This window comes from Hordeum vulgare, chromosome 2H (genome assembly GCF_904849725.1).
Source record: "Hordeum vulgare subsp. vulgare chromosome 2H, MorexV3_pseudomolecules_assembly, whole genome shotgun sequence".
In the NCBI taxonomy this organism is placed as follows: domain Eukaryota; kingdom Viridiplantae; phylum Streptophyta; class Magnoliopsida; order Poales; family Poaceae; genus Hordeum; species Hordeum vulgare.
In genome coordinates, this window is record NC_058519.1 from 161,698 (window position 1) to 181,908 (window position 20,211).

The 20,211-nt window shown below is 44.4% G+C and overlaps 1 protein-coding gene across 1 annotated transcript; it reads left to right on the plus strand.

Annotated features, from left to right (window-relative positions):
• Positions 1-16,198: 16,198 nt before the first annotated feature.
• Positions 16,199-19,855, plus strand: LOC123428993 (probable NAD(P)H-dependent oxidoreductase 1). Its single transcript, XM_045113062.1, has 2 exons — positions 16,199-17,117; positions 19,456-19,855. Exons 1-2 carry the CDS (start codon positions 16,362-16,364, stop codon positions 19,678-19,680), a joined length of 981 nt encoding a protein of 326 aa, XP_044968997.1. The 5' UTR covers positions 16,199-16,361; the 3' UTR covers positions 19,681-19,855.
• Positions 19,856-20,211: the final 356 nt, after the last annotated feature.

Here is a 20,211-nt window from a genome sequence, read left to right on the forward strand (position 1 = left end):
GTTTCTCTTGAAACTAGTGGTATTATTCACCATCAACACTTGATGTTCTTTACGGAGTTCAGACTCTGCGACTTTCAGCATCGCAAACAACTCGCCGGGTGACTTGTTCATCCCTTGCATGTTGTAGTTCAACACAAAGCCTTTATAGCTTGGCGGCAGCGATTGAAGGATTCTGTCAGTGATAGCTTCTTGCGGGAGTTCAATCCCCAGCTCAGCTAGACGGTTTGAGTACCCAGACATTTTGAGCACATGTTCACTGACAGACGAGTTCTCCTCCATCTTGCAAGCATAGAATTTATCGGAGGTCTCATACCTCTCGATCCGGGCGTTCTTCTGAAAGATAAACTTCAACTCCTGGAACATCTCAAATGCTCCATGACGCTCAAAGCGACGTTGAAGTCCCGGTTCTAAGCCATACAAGACTGCACATTGAACTATTGAGTAGTCCTCCTTACGTGCTAACCAAGCGTTCTTAACATCCTGATCAGCCATAGCGGGTGGTTCATCTCCTAGCGCAGCATTAAGGACATAATCCTATTCCCAGCTTGCAAGATTAGCTTAAGATTACGAGCCCAGTCTACAAAGTTGCTTCGATCATCTTTCAGCTTAGCTTTCTCTAGGAACGTATTAAAATTCAGGGTGACTGTCGCGTGAGCCATGATCTACAACATAAATATATTCAAAGTGGACTTAGACTATGTTCAAGATAATTAGAGTTTAACTTAATCAAATTATTTGCTAAACTCCCACTCAAAAAGTACATCTCTCTAGTCATTTGAGTGGTTCATGATCCACTTACACTAGCTCAAGTCCGATCATCACGTGAGTTGAGTATAGTTTCAGTGGTAAGCATCCCTATGCTAATCATATCAACTATATGATTCATGATCGACCTTTCGGTCTCATGTGTTCCGAGGCCATGTCTGCACATGCTAGGCTCGTCAAGCTTAACCCGAGTGTTCCGCGGGCGCAACTGTTTTGCACCCGTTGTATGTGAACGTTGAGTCTATCACACCCGATCATCACGTGGTGTCTCGAAACGACGAACTGTAGCAACGGTGCACAGTCGGGGAGAACACAATTTCGTCTTGAAATTTTAGTGAGAGATCACCTCATAATGCTACCGTCGTTCTAAGCAAAATAAGGTGCATAAAGGATTAACATCACATACAATTCATAAGTGACATGATATGGCCATCATCATGTGCTTCTTGATCTCCATCACCAAAGCACCGGCACGATCTTCTTGTCACCGGCGGCACACCATGATCTCCATCAACGTGTTGCCATCGGGGTTGTCGTGCTACTCATGCTATTACTACTAAAGCTACATCCTAGCAAAATAGTAAACGCATCTGCAAGCACAATTGTTAGTATAAAGACAACCCTATGGCTCCTGCCGGTTGCCGTACCATCGACGTGCAAGTCGATATTTTCTATTACAACATGATCATCTCATACATCCAATATATCACATCACATCGTTGGCCATATCACATCACAAGCATACCCTGCAAAAACAAGTTAGACGTTCTCTAATTTTGTTGTTGCATGTTTTACGTGGTGACCAAGGGTATCTTGTAGGATCGCATCTTACTTACGCAAACACCACAACGGAGATATATGAGTTGCTATTTAACCTCATCCAAGGACCTCCTCGGTCAAATCCGATTCAACTAAAGTTGGAGAAACCGACACTTGCCAGTCATCTTTGAGCAATGGGGTTACTCGTAGCGATGAAACCAGTCTCTCGTAAGCGTACGAGTAATGTCGGTCCAAGCCGCTTCGATCCAACAATACCGCGGAATCAAGAAAAGACAAAGGAGGGCAGCAAAACGCACATCAGCACCCACAAAAACTTTTGTGTTCTACTCGAGAAGACATCTACGCATGAACCTAGCTCATGATGCCACTGTTGTTCTAAGGTCGCATGGGAAACAAAAAATTTCCTACGCGCACGAAGACCTATCATGGTGATGTCCATCTACGAGAGGGGATGAGTGATCTACGTACCCTTGTAGATCGTACAGCAGAAGCGTTAGTGAACACGGTTGATGTAGTGGAACGTCCTCACGTCCCTCGATCCGCCCCGCGAACAATCCCGCGATCAGTCCCACGATCTAGTACCGAACAGACGGCACCTCCGCGTTCAGCACACGTACAGCTCGACGATGATCTCGGCCTTCTTCATCCAGCAAGAGAGACGGAGAGGTAGAAGAGTTCTCCGGCAGCGTGACGGCGCTCCGGAGGTTGGTGATGACCTTGTCTCAGCAGGGCTCCGCCCGAGCTCCGCAGAAACGTGATCTAGAGGAAAAACCGTGGAGGTATGTGGTCGGGCTGCCGTGGAAAAGTCGTCTCAAATCAGCCCTAAAACCTCCGTATATATAGGTGGGAGGGAGGGGACCTTGCCTTGGGGCTCAAGGAGTCCCAAGGGGGTCGGCCGAGTCCAAGGGGGAAGGCTCCCCCCCAAACCGAGTTGGACTTGGTTTGGTGGGTGGGAGTCCTTCCTTCCCTTCCCACCTCCTTTTTTTTCTTTTCTCTTTGATTTTCTTTCCTAGGCGCATAGGGCCCTTTTGGGCTGTCCCACCACCCACTAAGGGCTGGTGTGCCACCCTCAAGGCCTATGGGCTTCCCCGGGGTGGGTTGCCCCCCCCCCCGGTGAACTCCCGGAACCCATTCGTCACTCCCGCTACATTCCCGGTAACTCCGAAAATCTTCCGATAATCAAATGAGGTCATCCTATATATCAATCTTCGTTTCTGGACCATTCCAAAAACCCTCGTGACGTCCGTGATCTCATCCGGGACTCCGAACAACATTCGGTAACCAACCATATAACTCAAATACAAATAAAACAACGTCGAACCTTAAGTGTGCAGACCCTGCGGGTTCGAGAACTATGTAGACATGACCCGAGAGACTCCTCGGTCAATATCCAATAGCGGGACCTGGATGCCCATATTGGATCCTACATATTCTACGAAGATCTTATCGTTTGAACCTCAGTGCCAAGGATTCATATAATCCCGTATGTCATTCCCTTTGTCCTTTGGTATGTTACTTGCCCGAGATTCGATCGTCAGTATCCGTATACCTATTTCAATCTCGTTTACCGGCAAGTCTCTTTACTCGTTCTGTAATACAAGATCATGCAACTTACACTAAGTTACATTGCTTGCAAGGCTTGTGTGTGATGTTGTATTACCGAGTGGGCCCCGAGATACCTCTCCGTCACATGGAGTGACAAATCCCAGTCTCGATCCATACTAACTCAACCAACACCTTCGGAGATACCTGTAGAGCATCTTTATAGTCACCCAGTTACGTTGCGACGTTTGATACACACAAAGCATTCCTCCGGTGTTAGTGAGTTATATGATCTCATGGTCATAGGAACAAATACTTGACACGCAGAAAACAGTAGCAACAAAATGACACGATCAACATGCTACGTCTATTAGTTTGGGTCTAGTCCATCACGTGATTCTCCTAATGACGTGATCCAGTTATCAAGCAACAACACCTTGTTCATAATCAGAAGACACTGACTATCTTTGATCAACTGGCTAGCCAACTAGAGGCTTGCTAGGGACGGTGTTTTGTCTATGCATCCACACATGTAAATGAGTCTTCATTCAATACAATTATAGCATGGATAATAAACGATTATCTTGATACAGGAATTATAATAATAACTATATTTATTATTGCCTCTAGGGCATAATTCCAACAGCCTCCCCCTGTCGCGACCGTATGAGCCGACGAAACCTGCATTAAGGGTGGGTGCACGAGCTTTCTGACTCGCCTCCCCCTGTCGCAACCGTATGAGCTGATGAAACCTGCATTAACGGTGGGTGCGCGAGCTTTCTGACTCGCCTCCCCCTGTCGCGACCGTATGAGCCGACGAAATTACTTTTATTATGGTTTAGTGTTGAAGGTCTTAAAACCTTTTCCTTACTTGTTGAAACTATCCATAGTCTGTTTGTTTTCACAGATGATGTTTTCAAAGTTTAAGACAGGGGGGTGCTAGGAATTGTTTCATCCTTGGCAGATCAAAAAACTGCTAAGACTCTTATAAAGGCGGGCCAAATATTTCAAATCGCCTTAAAAGCGATATAAGGGTTTCTCGCAGAAGATATCATCAAAAAACAGTACTGACTATTACATGGCTCGCATGCCAAATTCAGGAAAGTTTACTTCGCTAAATCCTGGCGTGAGCTCTAACCAACTTCGATTTGTAAATCGCCCAATACCCAATTGCACCTGGCCAAAGAAGCAAAGTCGTCTTCATCGGTCAAAATTGATGCCAAGTCTGCTTCCCAGTCGAAAGGATTCTTGGGTCGCCTAGGAATTAGGTTGGTCGTCACGAAGGTTGGCGGGCTGACTTTCTTATTCCTACTGTCATAAGCCGCCTGGTACTTCATTAAGTCAAGGCTTGCGGCGAGTCGAGTTGCAGCCAGCCGAGAATCCTTGACGACTTTTTGGTAATCCTCTTCAACAAATTCCGATCCATCGTCCTTAAGCTGAGGAAAGCCAGCGGCTACTTCTTCTAAATTGATCTCTGGGGCATACGCTAAGCAGCGACTCAGGGCAGTCAGGACACCTTTCCGGGCGGCTGACCGAGTTAACTCGCCAATCTGGGGGGAAGTGTGGACAAGCATCCAAGTACCTTCTTGATGGAAGTAATGTGCTCTTTGGCACCCATCACAGCTTTGACGGTCAACACACTGCCTGTGTACAGCTGCTCTGTCAGCGTATAAATCGCCTTCAGCATCAACACACAGTCTTCTTGCAGGTTGGTGACTCTTGGACCTGAAATATGATGATTAGTGACTTAACATCAGCATTATGAGTAAGAGAAGGAAAAGGGGATGAGATTGAAGATTTAGGTAAGGCTTACCAAAGATGGCTTGCGTCATGTTAGAGATATGACGTTTTAAGCCGGATAACTCCTGTTGAACAGTCGCCAGCTTAGCTTCAGCTTTCTCTGCTCTCTTCAAAGCGACGTTTTGATCAGATTGAATTTTTTCTAACTCGGCCTTGAGTTTTTCCAGTTTGGTCAGAGCCAATTGACACTTCTCTTCTGACTGAGTTCGGGCGTCTTGTTGTACAGCTAAGTTCTTCTGTAACTCGCCCAGCACTGATTCGGTCTGAGCAAGATTTTCCTATTTGAATATTTAAGATAAGGGCAAGTCTCAGAATTACTGCAAAAGCAATATCCCTGACACTTGGGGGCTAATGTATAATTTTTTCAGATAAAATTATACAAAAAATCAAGACCCGGCTCATCTTTTTACTGATGACCCGGCCCTTGGGGGTTACTGGTCGCAAGATGTTTTTTAAAGAAAAAATTTTAAGACCCGGCTCATCATTTTTTACTGATGACCCGGCCCTTGGGGTTACTGGGAGTAATGGAGTATAGCAAAGCTTACAAACTTACCTCGTGTTTTTTGTTCAGCATCTGCAGCAGGTTCTTCTCCAACTCATAGCTTGCCTCCAGGCGACTTGCGAAGCCAGAGCAAAGTTCCTTAAAATCCAAATTTGCATATTTTGACAACTTTTCTTTGGAAAATCCAGACTCGGGAATTCCGTGGGAAGAGGATGCCATATGCTTGGATAAAATGGTCGCCGCCGATTTAGAAAAGCCAGAGCCGGTAATAACCACGGCATCTGGATCTTCCGTTGTTGTCAATGGGCTCGGCGACTTGGGGGCGTCCATTGCTTCTCTCGGCGACTCAGGGAGATCTACTTGAGTCGCGGGTTCAGCTTGATCCGGAGTTGGAGTTTTTTCCCTCATGAGATCTGGAGTTACGTCAGGAGTTGGTCCGCTGGTTTTCCTCTTCTTGGCTTGTGCCCTGGAAAAAAGAGAATAAGTATGTTAAGGAATTGGAAAGTTCCTTATTCTTAAAAGTCATGACAAGATTATCAAAAGACTTACCCCGGAACTCGGATCATTGGCGGAAGTGTTGACATCACTGAGTCACCCGAGGTAGGAGGGGAATTCTGCAAAAGAGTTATATGTCAATCATACAGGCGGGTTACAAGCGTGACCCAAAGAGAAATGGAGAATGGCCATTCATAAAGAATACCTCGCTTGTTTTTCTTTTGTTTGTTGCTAGTAGGCCGGATACCAGGTCGCCAGAGTGACTTCGCGTTTTCCGATTTGAGGCGTGTTGTGCTTTCTTCAATAGGAAATTTGGGTCCAGATAAGCATTTGGATGAGAGAGGGGAACTTTTCCACAAATTCGCCTGGCCGGCTTAGGTGGAGAAGGAGATGAATCGGAAGAAACGAAAATTACCTCAACAGAGTCTTCCTGGCTTTCGTTATCCTCATTCTATTTCAGGGAAAGGGAAAGATATAAATAAAAGGTTAAAGGTGACAGGTGGCGAGTGAAAAGAGGACGGATTTGTACCTCTGAAAGTGCATCGCCGACTTGAGATTCGTCGACTTCGGATGGCTCAGCCGCAGCAGATTTTCCCTTGCCCTTGGCTTTCTTAGAGGGCGGCTTAGCAGTTTTCATGGCTTGCTTTTTAGGTCTCCTGGACCAGAACTTATCGCCTTTCTGAAAAGGTATATATTATGAAACCATAATAGCAATGAAATAGACGGGATAAATACCGAGGGCGGGTCAGGTTTGGTTACCTTGGGCGCCGGGTTAATCTTGCAAAAAGGCTTAAGGCCGATTTGGCTGCACTTTCCCGCAGGCTCGCAAGTTAATTTTTTGATGATGGCAACAATGTCCTTTTCTGTTAAAGCTGTGTGAAAGTAGCATTGAGGATGATCCAGAGTGCCATCGAACTCACACATCAGACCATCTCGGCGGCTCAGAAGAAGAATCCGCCATTCAACCCAGCAACGGATTAGGTCAACCCCGGTAAGACCATTGTTCGTCAGGGATCTTAGCTCAGATAATATTGGGATGAAATCCGACTCTTCTTCCTCGGTGAGCTTGTTTGGGAGCTTGAAGTTAACCGGAAGACGAGTTGGCCTGTAACCCAGAAGCTTGTTCTCACCAGCAGGAGACGTCTCTTGACAATAAAACCAAGACTCGCCCCAGCCCTTGGGATGGCTAGGCATGACGAGTGAAGGGAACGGGCTATCCTTACGGCGATGGACGTTGATGCCGCCGAGTTCCAAACCGGGGCCATTGTGGAATTCCGTCTGGCGATTCAGATGAAAAAAATACCAGAATAGAGGGACAGAAGGCTCGATTCGCAAATAAGCTTCACAAAGAACTTGGAACTGACTCAGATTGCTTATGGAATTAGGACCCAGATCCTGGAGTCGAACGTTCATAAAGGTCAAAGCGTCCCTAAAAAATTTCGATCCGGGCGGCTTAAAACCCCGTTCGAAGTGTTCAACAAAAACTACTATTTCTCCTTCCTTGGGGTTAGGGAGATCTTCTCCCAACCCGGTGCGCCATCCAATGACATCTTGAGGATCCAAACAGCCCGCTTTCACATAATTAGCTAAGACAGCGTCATCAACCTTGGTAGGAAGCCAGTCACTCTTGAAGACGGCGCCCATGCTACAAGTAAGTAAAGGTATGATATTACATGTCTTGGACACCTACTATATGGGATAGAATCGGTTCATTTAACCCGCCGAGTACTTTGATTAAAGAAAGATTTAAACCCGCCAGACCAAGAGGCCGGGTTGGGTTGCTATGGCGACTTATGGAAGTAGGGTTATTCTCAAAAGCTATGTTTCTGCGGATGGTAAAATCTTTTCGTCCTGAAGCACTAAGGGGGTGAAGACTACAAACGACTTTTCGCAAACAGTAAATGAGGAATGGATCTACCAAACAGATGTGAAAACCTACGAATATAACTGGGCACGAACAATCTATTATCAAGTGACGCCCCTCGTTTGGTGGAAACATTGTGTCCAGAGACTCGCAAGTATAGCGGATAAGTAAAGGTACACAGGGCACTGGCTACCCAATCGGCGCTCGTGCTAATCGGTTCGAGGAAAGTAAGCGACTATGAGCGAAAAGCTTCAAAGGTACGGCAATGGCGAAAGCTCGAGCGAGGGATGAACCTACTCCTAAAAGGTGAATGAAGGCCTAACCTGATGTTCTTGATCGAAGAAGGCCGACGGTGACGGAGATCGTTGGAGGAGCGCGGGGGTCCCGACGAACGAAGAGATCTTCGGCGGCGGCGGAGTTCGAGGCGAGCAACGAGGTGGTCGATGATGATGCGGTGGTCAATGACGGCGGACGGATCGTCCGCGGTGCGAGGCTTGACGACGGCAGCGGCTTATGGGCGGCGCTGAAGCTTCTCGGACGAGGGCGGAAGGTGCGGCCAGCGGCGGAGCCCTCGGGAGACGATGAGACCTTTTTGCTGTGATAATGGGGGGAGACTGACGAGACTGGTAGGTGGCAAGTGTCAGCCCTGTCCCCCCCCCCCCCCGTCTATTTATCAGGACAGGCACTGGAATCGAGGCGCCGTGAGCGGGAACCGCTGGGGAATAAAAAGATTCGCCATGATGACGTCCGAAGATTTTGGGATAATGATTCACTAAAGATCCGTTGGGATTATGTTAGTCTTCCCGAAGATCGAGGGATAAGAAGATGCCAACAGGAAATGGTTTGGCGACTCAGAGATTTTTTTGGTGCCGGATGGCGGGTTACAATTTCTGACGCATGGTGAAAGATGAAGGAGTAAATCACCTTCAACTAAGCGGAAGCATTGGCTTGAAAGTTCAAGTCAATCTGGGGCCTAATGTTGGGGATATTACCTATCAAATGACCCGCCCAAGATGGGCCGGGTTACCGGTGAGGCGATTCATCCTCTAGGTTATTCGGGCTTCGGCCTGGCCGGTTCAAGGCCACGAGACGGTTATGATTTTTGGAAAGTCTCCGGGTTTTGAAGGACGGCGACTTAGATACCACAATGGTCATGAATTGTAGGAAGGAAGGAACTCTTGTAAACCCTAAGGCCTCGACCTATATATAAAGGCGGGTCCTAAGGAGGAGGGGAAGGTTAGAAATCACCGAGTGCTAGGTTGGGCGAGTTACGCCTCCCTTGTAATCGAATCCACATCAATACACACAAAGCAGGACGTAGGCTATTACCTCCTCTTGAGGGGCCGAACCTGGGTAAATCGCCGTGTTCCTCCCGCTTAACCCCTTTGAGTCGCCACCAAGGTGCGATGGCTCCAGTACTAAGTCCTTTCACGAGGACATCTGCCGTGACAAAACCACGACACGTGGTGTGCCATGGTGGTGGCAACCGTTCGTATCCCCCTTTAGTCCCGGTTGGTGGCTCAACCCGGGACTAAAGGTCTGACACGTGGCCTGCCGTAGTGGTGGAAACCGTTGGTATCCCTCTTTAGTCCCGGTTGGTGGCTCAACCCGGGACTAAAGGCCCAAACGGTTTGCATCCCGCTTCCCAAAACCACAACCGAAGCAGAGTCTCGGTCGCGTCGCCATTTCTCTGTTCTTCTTCCTCTCTCGCTCTCGCTCTGTTCTTCTCCTCTCTTGCTCTGTTCTTCCCCTCTCTTCTTCCCTTCTCTTCTTCCACCATGCCAACTCGCTTTGGAGAGGTGCTCGCACATGGCAAGACCATGCTCGATGTCGTGTACACGAACGAGAGCAGGGAGGTGCCGCCTTTTCTTAGACAGTTGAAGGAACGATGACTTGACGCCGCAGTGGATCATGAGAAGTTCTTGGGGCTTGAACTGGAGTACACGGCCGATCAACGCGATGTTGCCGCCATCCAACTATGTTTCAAACACCATGTCTTGTTTTTCCAAGGGCCGAGGTAAGTTTTGAGGCTTTCTTTGATCCAAGGTAATGACATTGTAAGTTTGTTTGTTTCAATCATAGTTGGTTCCCTTCAAATAGTTGTAGTGAAACAATTTTGATTAGTTGAAGGGGAACACAATCTGATTGGAATAGTTTTCCATAATCTGAAAAATCTTATTAGAATCAACTAGTGTTTAATATGTTCCATTGGAATCATAGTTGGCTCCCTTCAAATAGTTGTAGTGAAACAATTTTGATTAGTTGAAGGGAACACAATCTGATTGGAATAGTGTTCCATAATCTGAAAATTTTGATTGGTTCAATATGTTCCATTGAAATCATAGTTGTAGTGATACAATTTTATGCGGCATTCTTTGATCCAAGGTTATGAAAATTGCATATAGCTAGTGATCTCTCTAGGTTCCATTGGATAGCAATATGATATGTCATAGTCATGAAAATTGCATATAGCTAGTGATCTCTCTAGGTTCCATTGGATAGCTATAGTGATCTCTCTAGGTCCCATTGGATAGCAATATGCAATATGTCTAGCTTATTGCATATTTGCAAAACCGTGGGAGAATATATATATATATATATATATATATATATATATATATATATATATATATGTCATAGTAAACGCATCTGCAAGCACAAACGTTAGTTTAAAGACAACCCTATGGCTCCTGCCGGTTGCCGTACCATCGACGTGCAAGTCGATATTATCTATTACAACATGATCATCTCATACATCCAATATATCACATCACATCGTTGGCCATATCACATCACAAGCATACCCTGCAAAAACAAGTTAGACTTCCTCTAATTTTGTTGTTGCATGTTTTACGTGGTGACCATGGGTATCTAGTAGGATCGCATCTTACTTACGCAAACACCACAACGGAGATATATGAATTGCTATTTAACCTTATACAAGGACCTCCTCGGTCAAATCCGATTCAACTAAAGTTGGAGAAACTGACACTTGACAGTCATCTTTGAGCAACGGGGTTACTCGTAGCGATGAAACCAGTCTCTCGTAAGCGTACGAGTAATGTCGGTCCAAGCGCTTCAATCCAACAATACCGCGAATCAATAAAAGACTAAGGAGGGCAGCAAAACGCACATCACCGCCCACAAAAACTTTTGTGTTCTACTCGAGAAGACATCTACGCATGAACTTAGCTCATGATGCCACTGTTGTTCTAAGGTCGCATGGGAAACAAAAATTTTCCTACGCGCATGAAGACCTATCATGGTGATGTCCATCTACGAGAGGGGATATTCGATCTACGTATCCTTGTAGATCGCACAGCAGAAGCGTTAAGAAACGCGGTTGATGTAGTGGAACATCCTCACGTCCCTCGATCCGCCCCGCGAACCGTCCCGCGATCAGTCCCACGATCTAGTGCCGAACGGACGGCACCTCCGCGTTCAGTACACGTACAGCTCGACGATGATCTCGGCCTTCTTGATCCAGCAAGAGAGACGGAGAGGTAGATGAGTTCTCCGGCAGCGTGGCGGCACTCCGGAGGTTGGTGGTGATCTAATCTCAGCAGGGCTCCGCCCGAGCTCCGCAGAAACGTGATCTAGAGGTAAAACCGTGGAGATATGTGGTCGGGCTGCCGTGGCAAAGTTGTCTTAAATCAGCCCTAAAACCTCCGTATATATAGGGGGAACAGGGGGAGCCTTGCCTTGGGGTCCAAGGACCCCCAAGGGGTTCGGCCGAGCCAAGGGGGGGAGTCCTCCCCTTCCAAACCGAATCCAACTAGGTTTGGAAGGAGGAGTCCTTCCCCTTTTTCCCACCTCTCCTTTTTTTCTCTCTTTGATTTTCTTCCTATGGCGCATAGGGCCTTCTTGGGCTGTCCCACCAGCCCACTAAGGGCTGGTGCGCCACCCCCAAGGCCTATGGGCTTCCCAGGGTGGGTTGCCCCCCCCCCCCCCCGGTGAACGCCCGGAACCCATTCGTCATTCCCAATACATTCCCGGTAACTCCGAAAACCTTCCGGTAATCAAATGAGGTCATCCTATATATCAATCTTTGTTTCCGGACCATTCCGGAAACCCTCGTGACGTCCATGATCTCATCCGGGACTCCGAACAACATTCGGTAACCAACCATATAACTCAAATACGCATAAAACAACGTCGAACCTTAAGTGTGCAGACCCTGCGGGTTCGAGAACTATGCAGACATGACCCGAGTGACTCCTCGGTCAATATCCAATAGCGGGACCTGGATGCCCATATTGGATCCCACATATTCTACGAAGATCTTATCGTTTGAACCTCAGTGCCAAGGATTCATATAATCCCGTATGTCATTCCCTTTGTCCTTCGGTATGTTACTTGCCCGAGATTCGATCGTCAGTATCCGCATACCTATTTTAATCTCGTTTACCGGCAAGTCTCTTTACTCGTTCCGTAATACAAGATCCCGCAACTTACACTAAGTCACATTGCTTGCAAGGCTTGTGTGTGATGTTGTATTACCGAGTGGGCCCCGAGATACCTCTCCGTCACACGGAGTGACAAATCCCAGTCTTGATCCATACTAACTCAACGAACGACTTTGGAGATACCTGTAGAGCATCTTTATAGTCACCCAGTTACGTTGCGACGTTTGATACACACAAAGCATTCCTCCGGTGTGAGTGAGCTATATGATCTCATGGTCATAGGAACAAATACTTGACACGCAGAAAACAGTAGCAATAAAATGACACAATCAACATGCTACGTCTATTAGTTTGGGTCTACTCCATCACATGATTCTCCTAATGATGTGATCCCGTTGTCAAGTAACAACACTTGCCTATGGCGAGGAAACCTTGACCATCTTTGATCAACGAGCAAGTCAACTAGAGGCTTACTAGAGACAGTGTTTTGTCTATGTATCCACACAAGTATTGTGTTTCCAATCAATATAATTATAGCATGTATAATAAACGATTATCATGAACTAAGAAATATAATAATAACTAATTTATTATTGCCTCTAGGGCATATTTCCAACACATTGTACTTTTAACTCAGATTTTTGCTTTTTTTACGAAAGCCATTGATGTTTCTAGATATCTACCTGCAGGCGAGGCATAAGTTAGGTATTTGCTTTTGCGGGAAACCCCTTGATATCTGGGTAATTAACACGCAATACATATCAAGTGATTTTTCAAAATATCCATGTATTTTGAACCCTAAATCTGAATTTAATATGTTATATATATAATTTGATTAAAAAACATGTCAAATCTAAATATGACATTATTTTACCCGTTAACCATTTTTTAATAATGCCATTTAAGGTGCAACCTTAATCAATAGCACATAATTCATCTGTTTTTCATACCGGTGTGATATGAATTGAACATAAACTCCTCAGCAAACTCAAGATGGGATATGAGAACACATCTATAACCACACATGCACGTCTCACCAAAACCTCACAAGAAAAAAAAGATATTTCACATCTTATACCGAAAGAGACGCCTTAGAATTGACAACATGCAAGCGTATTATGATTATTTGAACACTGACGCCACCGTCGATGAGGATAAAAAGAAACATAAGTGACAACACAGATAAGATGTCATATTTTGTGTGGATCAATTAGAGTGTGGACTCATGTGTTTATTGGCTTAGGTGATTGTGGTATTTTATTCATCCATCTAAGGCACAAACTCATTTGTTAGTTCTACTCATGCCCTTAGGCCACTTCTAATGCATTGGTTTACCTATTTATTTACTTCCAATGCCGGGTTTTCCTATTTATTTACTTTTATTCTGTATTTTATTTTTCTGAAATTTATTCAGATCAGAGAATTTTTTTAAATAAAATTTTCAATTAGTAAAAAAATCCAAAATTACGATCACCTTTACAAACTCATGAACTTCTTTTAAATTCGTGAACTCTCAATTTGAAAATTGCAAACGTTATGTATTTTTAACATTTTTTGTTAAATTCATGAACAGTTTTATGTTCGCATATTTATTTTAAATTAATGGTCTTTTTTTGTATTTCTTGAACTCAATATCAAATTCTTGAACTTTTTAGAAATTTCATATTTTAAAATAAATAAATAAATTCAAAGTCCAAGAGTGAACTGGTGAAAAATGACCGAGGAAGCAAAGATTCGAGGCATCGAGCCAATGTACCTCTTTTTTTGCACGATTGAACGAGGCACATTATAAAATAAATAATTAAATAAATAAATACCTCTCTGTTTAACTTGGGTTCGTGCAGGTTAATTAGTTTGTTTTCCATGTTTTGCAATCGTTTTCGGCTTTTCTTTTCCCCTTTGCTTTTATTTCGAAATATTATGAATATCATTTTTATATGAATTAATTTATATACAAATTGGAAAAAAAAACTTGATCACGCATTTAAAAAATATTATTCGTGTATAGAAAAATATTTTTAATGTATTTTTTTTTACATTCACATGAAAGAAATAAATATCAAAATATATATAAGAAAGAAATATTATTCGTGTACTTGAAATTTTCAAATGTGTACATATAAAATGTTCCTACTATACAACAAAAATGTAAAATGTTTATATGAAAAGTCGACATCAATTGTTTTTTAATAAAACTGTTAATCACATCTTTTAAAGATGTTAAATGTGTATATAGAAAATATCCCTGAAGTATGAGAAAATGTACTATATGTGTATAAAAAGTGGATACCAAAACAATATAACCTTTCAAACATATTAGTCTTGTATTTTTTTAAATGGTAACCATGTATATAAAAAATGTTCCGGATATATACAGAAATGTACAATGTTTATGGAAAAAGTACACATGAAAAAAATGTAAGTTTAAAAATATTAATCATGTGTTCGAGAAATGGTAAATTTGTAGATAAAAATATGTCCTGATGTATAAAAAAATATATTAAAATGTGTATGTAAAAAGTAGAAATTGAATACTCCCTTCATTCTATAATATAAGATATTGTTACTTCCATTATGTGATAAAGTATTTTAATGTTCAGAAATTTTAATTAGCCCTCATGAATTGAAATGTGAAAAAAGGGAGAAATAAACTACACAAGACACACCGCGACCCTACAAACCCCAAAGCACCAGGACACTTCAAATCAAGGGAACTTATTATCTCTACAGGTTCTCATTGTTCATTCTTCTGTCAGTTCTTGCTCAGTTTTCAATGTTTCACTTTTTCCCAAGTACATGTTTGACTTGATACCAAAACAAATTCCTTTATTGTTATGTAAAAGACTTTTTTATTTTATTTTAAATATATATTTACTTGCTTGATTTTTTCTAATATTTTTCTCATTTTATATACTGTTGTCTTGTGGTGTATTGTTTACGGGCGGTTCTTAGTGGGTGGACTGTTTGCCGTGTGCCGTGTGTCGTGTGTGTGCGTGAGCGCGCGCATATGTTTATTTTGTGTGTGTGCGCACTCGTGCATGTTTACTTTGTGTGGATGTGTCCGCGTCCGGATCATGTACAGTTGCATCCTCTTCGTCGGCTTAACACATGCTTGGGGCATCATCGTTGCTCCTTTATTTTCTCTGTCTTTTTTTATTTTGACCCGCCTTCGCATAGCTTCAAATTTGTAGGTCTTTATTATTTACTTGTGTGATTATTTATGCGTGTGGACTGATGTGGATTCATGCCCCCCTCTCTGTTGTAAATTAGAAAGTTTTTTGTACCGTAGTTGACATTTTGCTTTTTCCCGCCTATGTAGTGGCATTTGGCTGTGACCATATATTGTTTTGGACTATGGAACATGCGGTTTCGTTATGACAATGAAACCGGGGAGGCTTCCTCCCTACTCGTCTAAGGCTGCTCATAGTAAAAAGTAACATATATTAGTATCATGTACATGTTACTATTGTATGATAGTATCTTTATAGTGCATAGTAACATAAACTAGTATCATAGATGATCTCATTTATTGACATGCATGACACATAGTAGCATATCATTTAACATGTTACGGTATCTATCTATTTTACTCTAATCCTCTCTCTCTTCTTTAATTACTTACCACATCACCATGTTTGCTAGCTATGATATCCCCATTATGGTCAGCCCAAAAAACATGCACCCTTCAAGTTAGATTTTTTTTTTCCATAAATTGGTAGATTTATCTTTGCTCTGGTTGGTCACCGGCGACAACTGACAAAGAGGGAAATGCTTTTGCTTGTAGTTTTGGAGAGAGCTATTGTTCAGTGTTGGATATAGAGTAGGAGGGGGTCCAAAGTTAAAAAGGGAGTGTTTTTTCTTTTAAAGAAAAATGGGAATCGAAATCAGAGAGAATGGAAAACACGAAAGAGGGAAAGGATAAGGCCGTTATCAATTTGCAAAAATAAGATTTGTGACAAGGAGTTGTCAATTGCAAAAACTCCTAGATAATCCAAAGTGAACTTTGACTTTCAAAAACAAAAGGAGTATATATCTTCTTCTCTCCCAAGCAAATTAAAGAGAGGATGAAACTCAAACGTGCCAACCACCAACTCACACAAATCTTGTTATTATTTAAAGACCATTCATTCACGCGGTGCGGCCGGTCAAGTCAAACCAAACGCCCAACCCCAACCCCAACTCCCAACAAGCTAGATCAACTGCAACCATGGCCGCCGCCGACGACGACCAGCACGCAGCCGTCGCGACGGCGATCCCGTGCGTCACCCTCAACACGGGCCACGCGATGCCGGTGCTGGGCTTCGGCACCGGCTCCTCGCGCGCCCCGGCCGACCTGCCGGACACCATCCTGCACGCCGTCCGCCTCGGCTACCGCCACCTCGACACGGCCGCCATGTACGGCACGGAGCCGGCCGTGGCCGCGGCCGTCGCCGAGGCCGTCCGCTCCGGCGCCGGCGGGGTGCGCTCCCGCGACGACCTCTTCGTCTCGTCCAAGCTCTGGATCCCCGACGCGCGCCCGGGCCGCGTCGTCCCTGCGCTGCGCGACTCCCTCGCCCGCCTCGGCCTCGACTACCTCGACCTCTTCCTCGTCCACTGGCCCGTCGCCGCCGTCAACCCCGCCGACAAGGCCACGCTGGCGGAGTTCGACATGGAGGGCGTGTGGCGCGGCATGGAGGAGTGCCACCGCCTGGGCCTGGCAAGGTCCGTCGGCGTCAGCAACTTTTCGGCCGCCAAGATGGAGCGGCTGCTGGCGCTCGCCGCCGTGCCGCCGGCAGTGAACCAGGTGGAGCTCAACGTCGGGTGGAGGCAGGAGAAGGTGCGGGAGGTCTGCGCCCGGCACGGCGTCGTCGTCGCGGCATACTCGCCGCTCGGCGCGTACGGCGCATCCTGGGGCTCCGACGCCGTCATGCACAGCGGCGTCATGCAACGCATCGCCACAGCCAAAGGAAAGACCGTCGCACAGGTAGCCGAATTAATTAATACTTACTATTATAAGCATATATATATATATATATATATATATATATATATATATATATATATATATATATATATTCTGTTTTTGCTAGAAAAAAATGCACAACTAAATTGCTCATATCATATCATATATCAGACTAATATAATAAGTTTCTGAAATTAGTTTCGTTCAGTTGATCCCGTACGTAACGTAGCATCAGAAAGGTGTGTTCCTGAATTATACCAGTCTATACAAGTCACACGTTTCATAAGAGAATCTATTTGCGTGCGTATTAGCGAGAAAAAAGAATCCAAATCCCATAAAAATATACTTGCAAAATATTTTAGTAAAAAGAAGCTAAGAGCACCTACAGACGGACCTTGCAAATCCGGCACCCCAAATGCCCGAGACTTGCCCGGTCAGTGACTGAACGTGTACCTTATTTATCCGTCCGTGCAACCACACTTTTTATTTTCTTTATCATATTTTCGGTCACTTACACGTGATTGATGGAGAGAAAGAGAGACAAATAAAAGAATGAATAAAGAAAAGAAAAAAGTGGTCAAGTGTGGGGTCACATCCTATGTGGCGTACTGACCGGATGCGCCCGAACGCGTCCGAAAACCCTTATATCCTCCCCATATTTAAGATGGATATGAGGGTTCGCGGACAACCCAGACTTTTTTTTAGAAAAGGAGGATAACCCCCGAAACAATGCACGCAACCTTTTTTTTTAAGCCGCGCAAATATCCCTTTCCATTACAATGAACAGAAATACAACAGTTCCATAGAGTATCAAGAAAAAGAAATACTGGATGATAGTTGCTCAGGCAATTTGCTAGATTACCTATGGAACATAGGTTCGCCGTCGAAACGAATGCCATGGCATAAATTCTAGCACCGCACAAAACATCAAAATACCAACTAAAACAGACCCAAATTCAAACAGACAAGATAACTATCAAACTACAGGAGGTCTCCATCAACATGCTTGAAGATTCGGAGTTGTTCATTCCCCTGTGATCTCTTGTCTGGCCACCTCACACATTTTCATCAGCTGCATAGTGTTCGATCTCACCATCTCCCCGCCAGAGCGTAGTTCCCCGCCGTCGCCTTCCTGTTGGAGCCCTGCCCAATATAAGATGAATGAAAACTTTGAAAACACAATTTCGAATGGGGTTTTGATCATTTTATTTTCAAATGTAGCATGGTTCCGAGCCAACCAGATAGCCTAGCACGCAGCCACAAGGCCCACCGTGTAATACTTTCCTTCAGCAGGAAAAAAAGCATTACACCAGGAAAAATATTGTCAATATGAATTGGGTTAGCATTCAATCCCCAGAGTAACCCCTACAAATCTCCACACAATCCTAGCAACAGGGCAAGTAAAGAACAGATGCTGTGAAGTTTCTCTTTGACGGCAAAAGGAGCATATGGGATTCCCGGGCCAATTTTTTTTTTCATTACATGCCTAATCAACACTGCATCTTGAGACAACTGCCACATGAAAATTTTAATTTCCAGGGACAATTTTGCTTTCCAGATCCACTTATAGTGGCATCCATGAAGTGGTTTCTCCAACCACTTATGCATGCAACCATATATTATTAATAAGTCAAAATCTAACAGCCAAACACCATCGACCTGGAAATAAAATGGAAAACAAACCCTGAGGCCATATACCTCGCATCAGTACCTCCCACACATAGCAACCAATCCCTATGATACAAGACACCACATAAACAAAAAATACGCAACTCCTGGGCTACGCCCTCAAGAAGGAATTACCATGCGTGCGACGATAATGGCGAGTCCATCACAAGGTTGAACTCTGGATTCTCATCCTTAAAGACAAGCTTTAATCCACCACCTTCAGCAAGGACACGACATAGACGCGTAGCAACATAGTCTGGTCAAAGATCTTGTGTTTCCATCGAAGTGCATAAACTCGTTGTTGAAGCCGTTTGTACCATCCGCTCTCATCCGTCTGAACATAGCCGGATAGCTCTGGAGGAGACAACGGGAGACAAATACGTCCATACCGCATGCCTCCCGCTACTGTCGCACCACCTTCGATCCGGCAACAACGGGCTAAACATGACGCCACCGCGAGAGCCAGCGTGCATCACCTCCGGTAGCAAACATGAATTGACGTCTTCATTTTTTCCTTCTCTCTCTTGTCCGGTCATTGACCGGACACATCCGCGGACGTATGGGGGTGGGGGCTCTGGCTGTAGATTCTCTAATATATAAATGAAATTTTATCTTGTAGTACGTTTTATTACTTTGGAATTGTATAAGAGAACAATCGGTATGGATCACGTCTTGTTGATGATGTGTACAGGTGGCGTTGAGGTGGTTGTACGAGCAAGGCGTGTGCTTGGTGGCAAGGAGCTTCAACAGGGAGAGGCTCAAGGAGAACATGGAGATTTTCGATTGGGAGCTGAGCGATGAGGACAAGGGGATGATGGTCACCATACCACAAAAAAGGGCCTGCCAGGGAGAGTTTTTTGTGTCGCCCGATGGACCTTACAAATCTCTCGAGGAGCTCTGGGACGGCGAGATATGATATATATGATCCAATATATATATATGCTGTATCTATTAATTTGTGATTAGATATTATTGTAACATTTTTATGCATCATCTTCCTGCCAAAAGAAATTTTAATGTAGTAAACTTTTCATGCTCCAAGGGTACGTCTTGATTGGGTGATGGAGATATATATGTGACTTTGACCATGATATTTTTCTATTATTTATGCTTTTTGAACCGTCCTTCACATGTTGAAAGAACAAGGAGTGAAGTCTGTTTTAAACCCTGATGATGTAGAGCTCGACGTAAATAAACCCTGACCTATGAATCCCTAAAGTCCATACCCTAACATTTCTTATCCCGGTTGAAATCGCCCTCACACCGGTTTTAGGACTGGATTTGCTGATGTGGCGCCGCGGGTGGGTGGGAGTGCAAACTAAAGACACCATGTTGCCTGAGTGCACTTTGCTGTTTCTATATCAAATGCGAGTGGGGATCGAACCTTGGTTCCGGCGGTAACAGTGCCACGTTCAAAGGAGTTAGCCGTGTCGATTTTGTATAGTTG

Bases quoted from the DNA above. Each gene is read 5' to 3' on its own strand.
- LOC123428993 (XM_045113062.1), top strand. From the start codon at position 16,362: ATGGCCGCCGCCGACGACGACCAGCACGCAGCCGTCGCGACGGCGATC. The intron at 17,118-19,455 runs GTAGCCGAATTA...TGATGTGTACAG, and splicing joins AAGGAAAGACCGTCGCACAG to GTGGCGTTGAGGTGGTTGTA.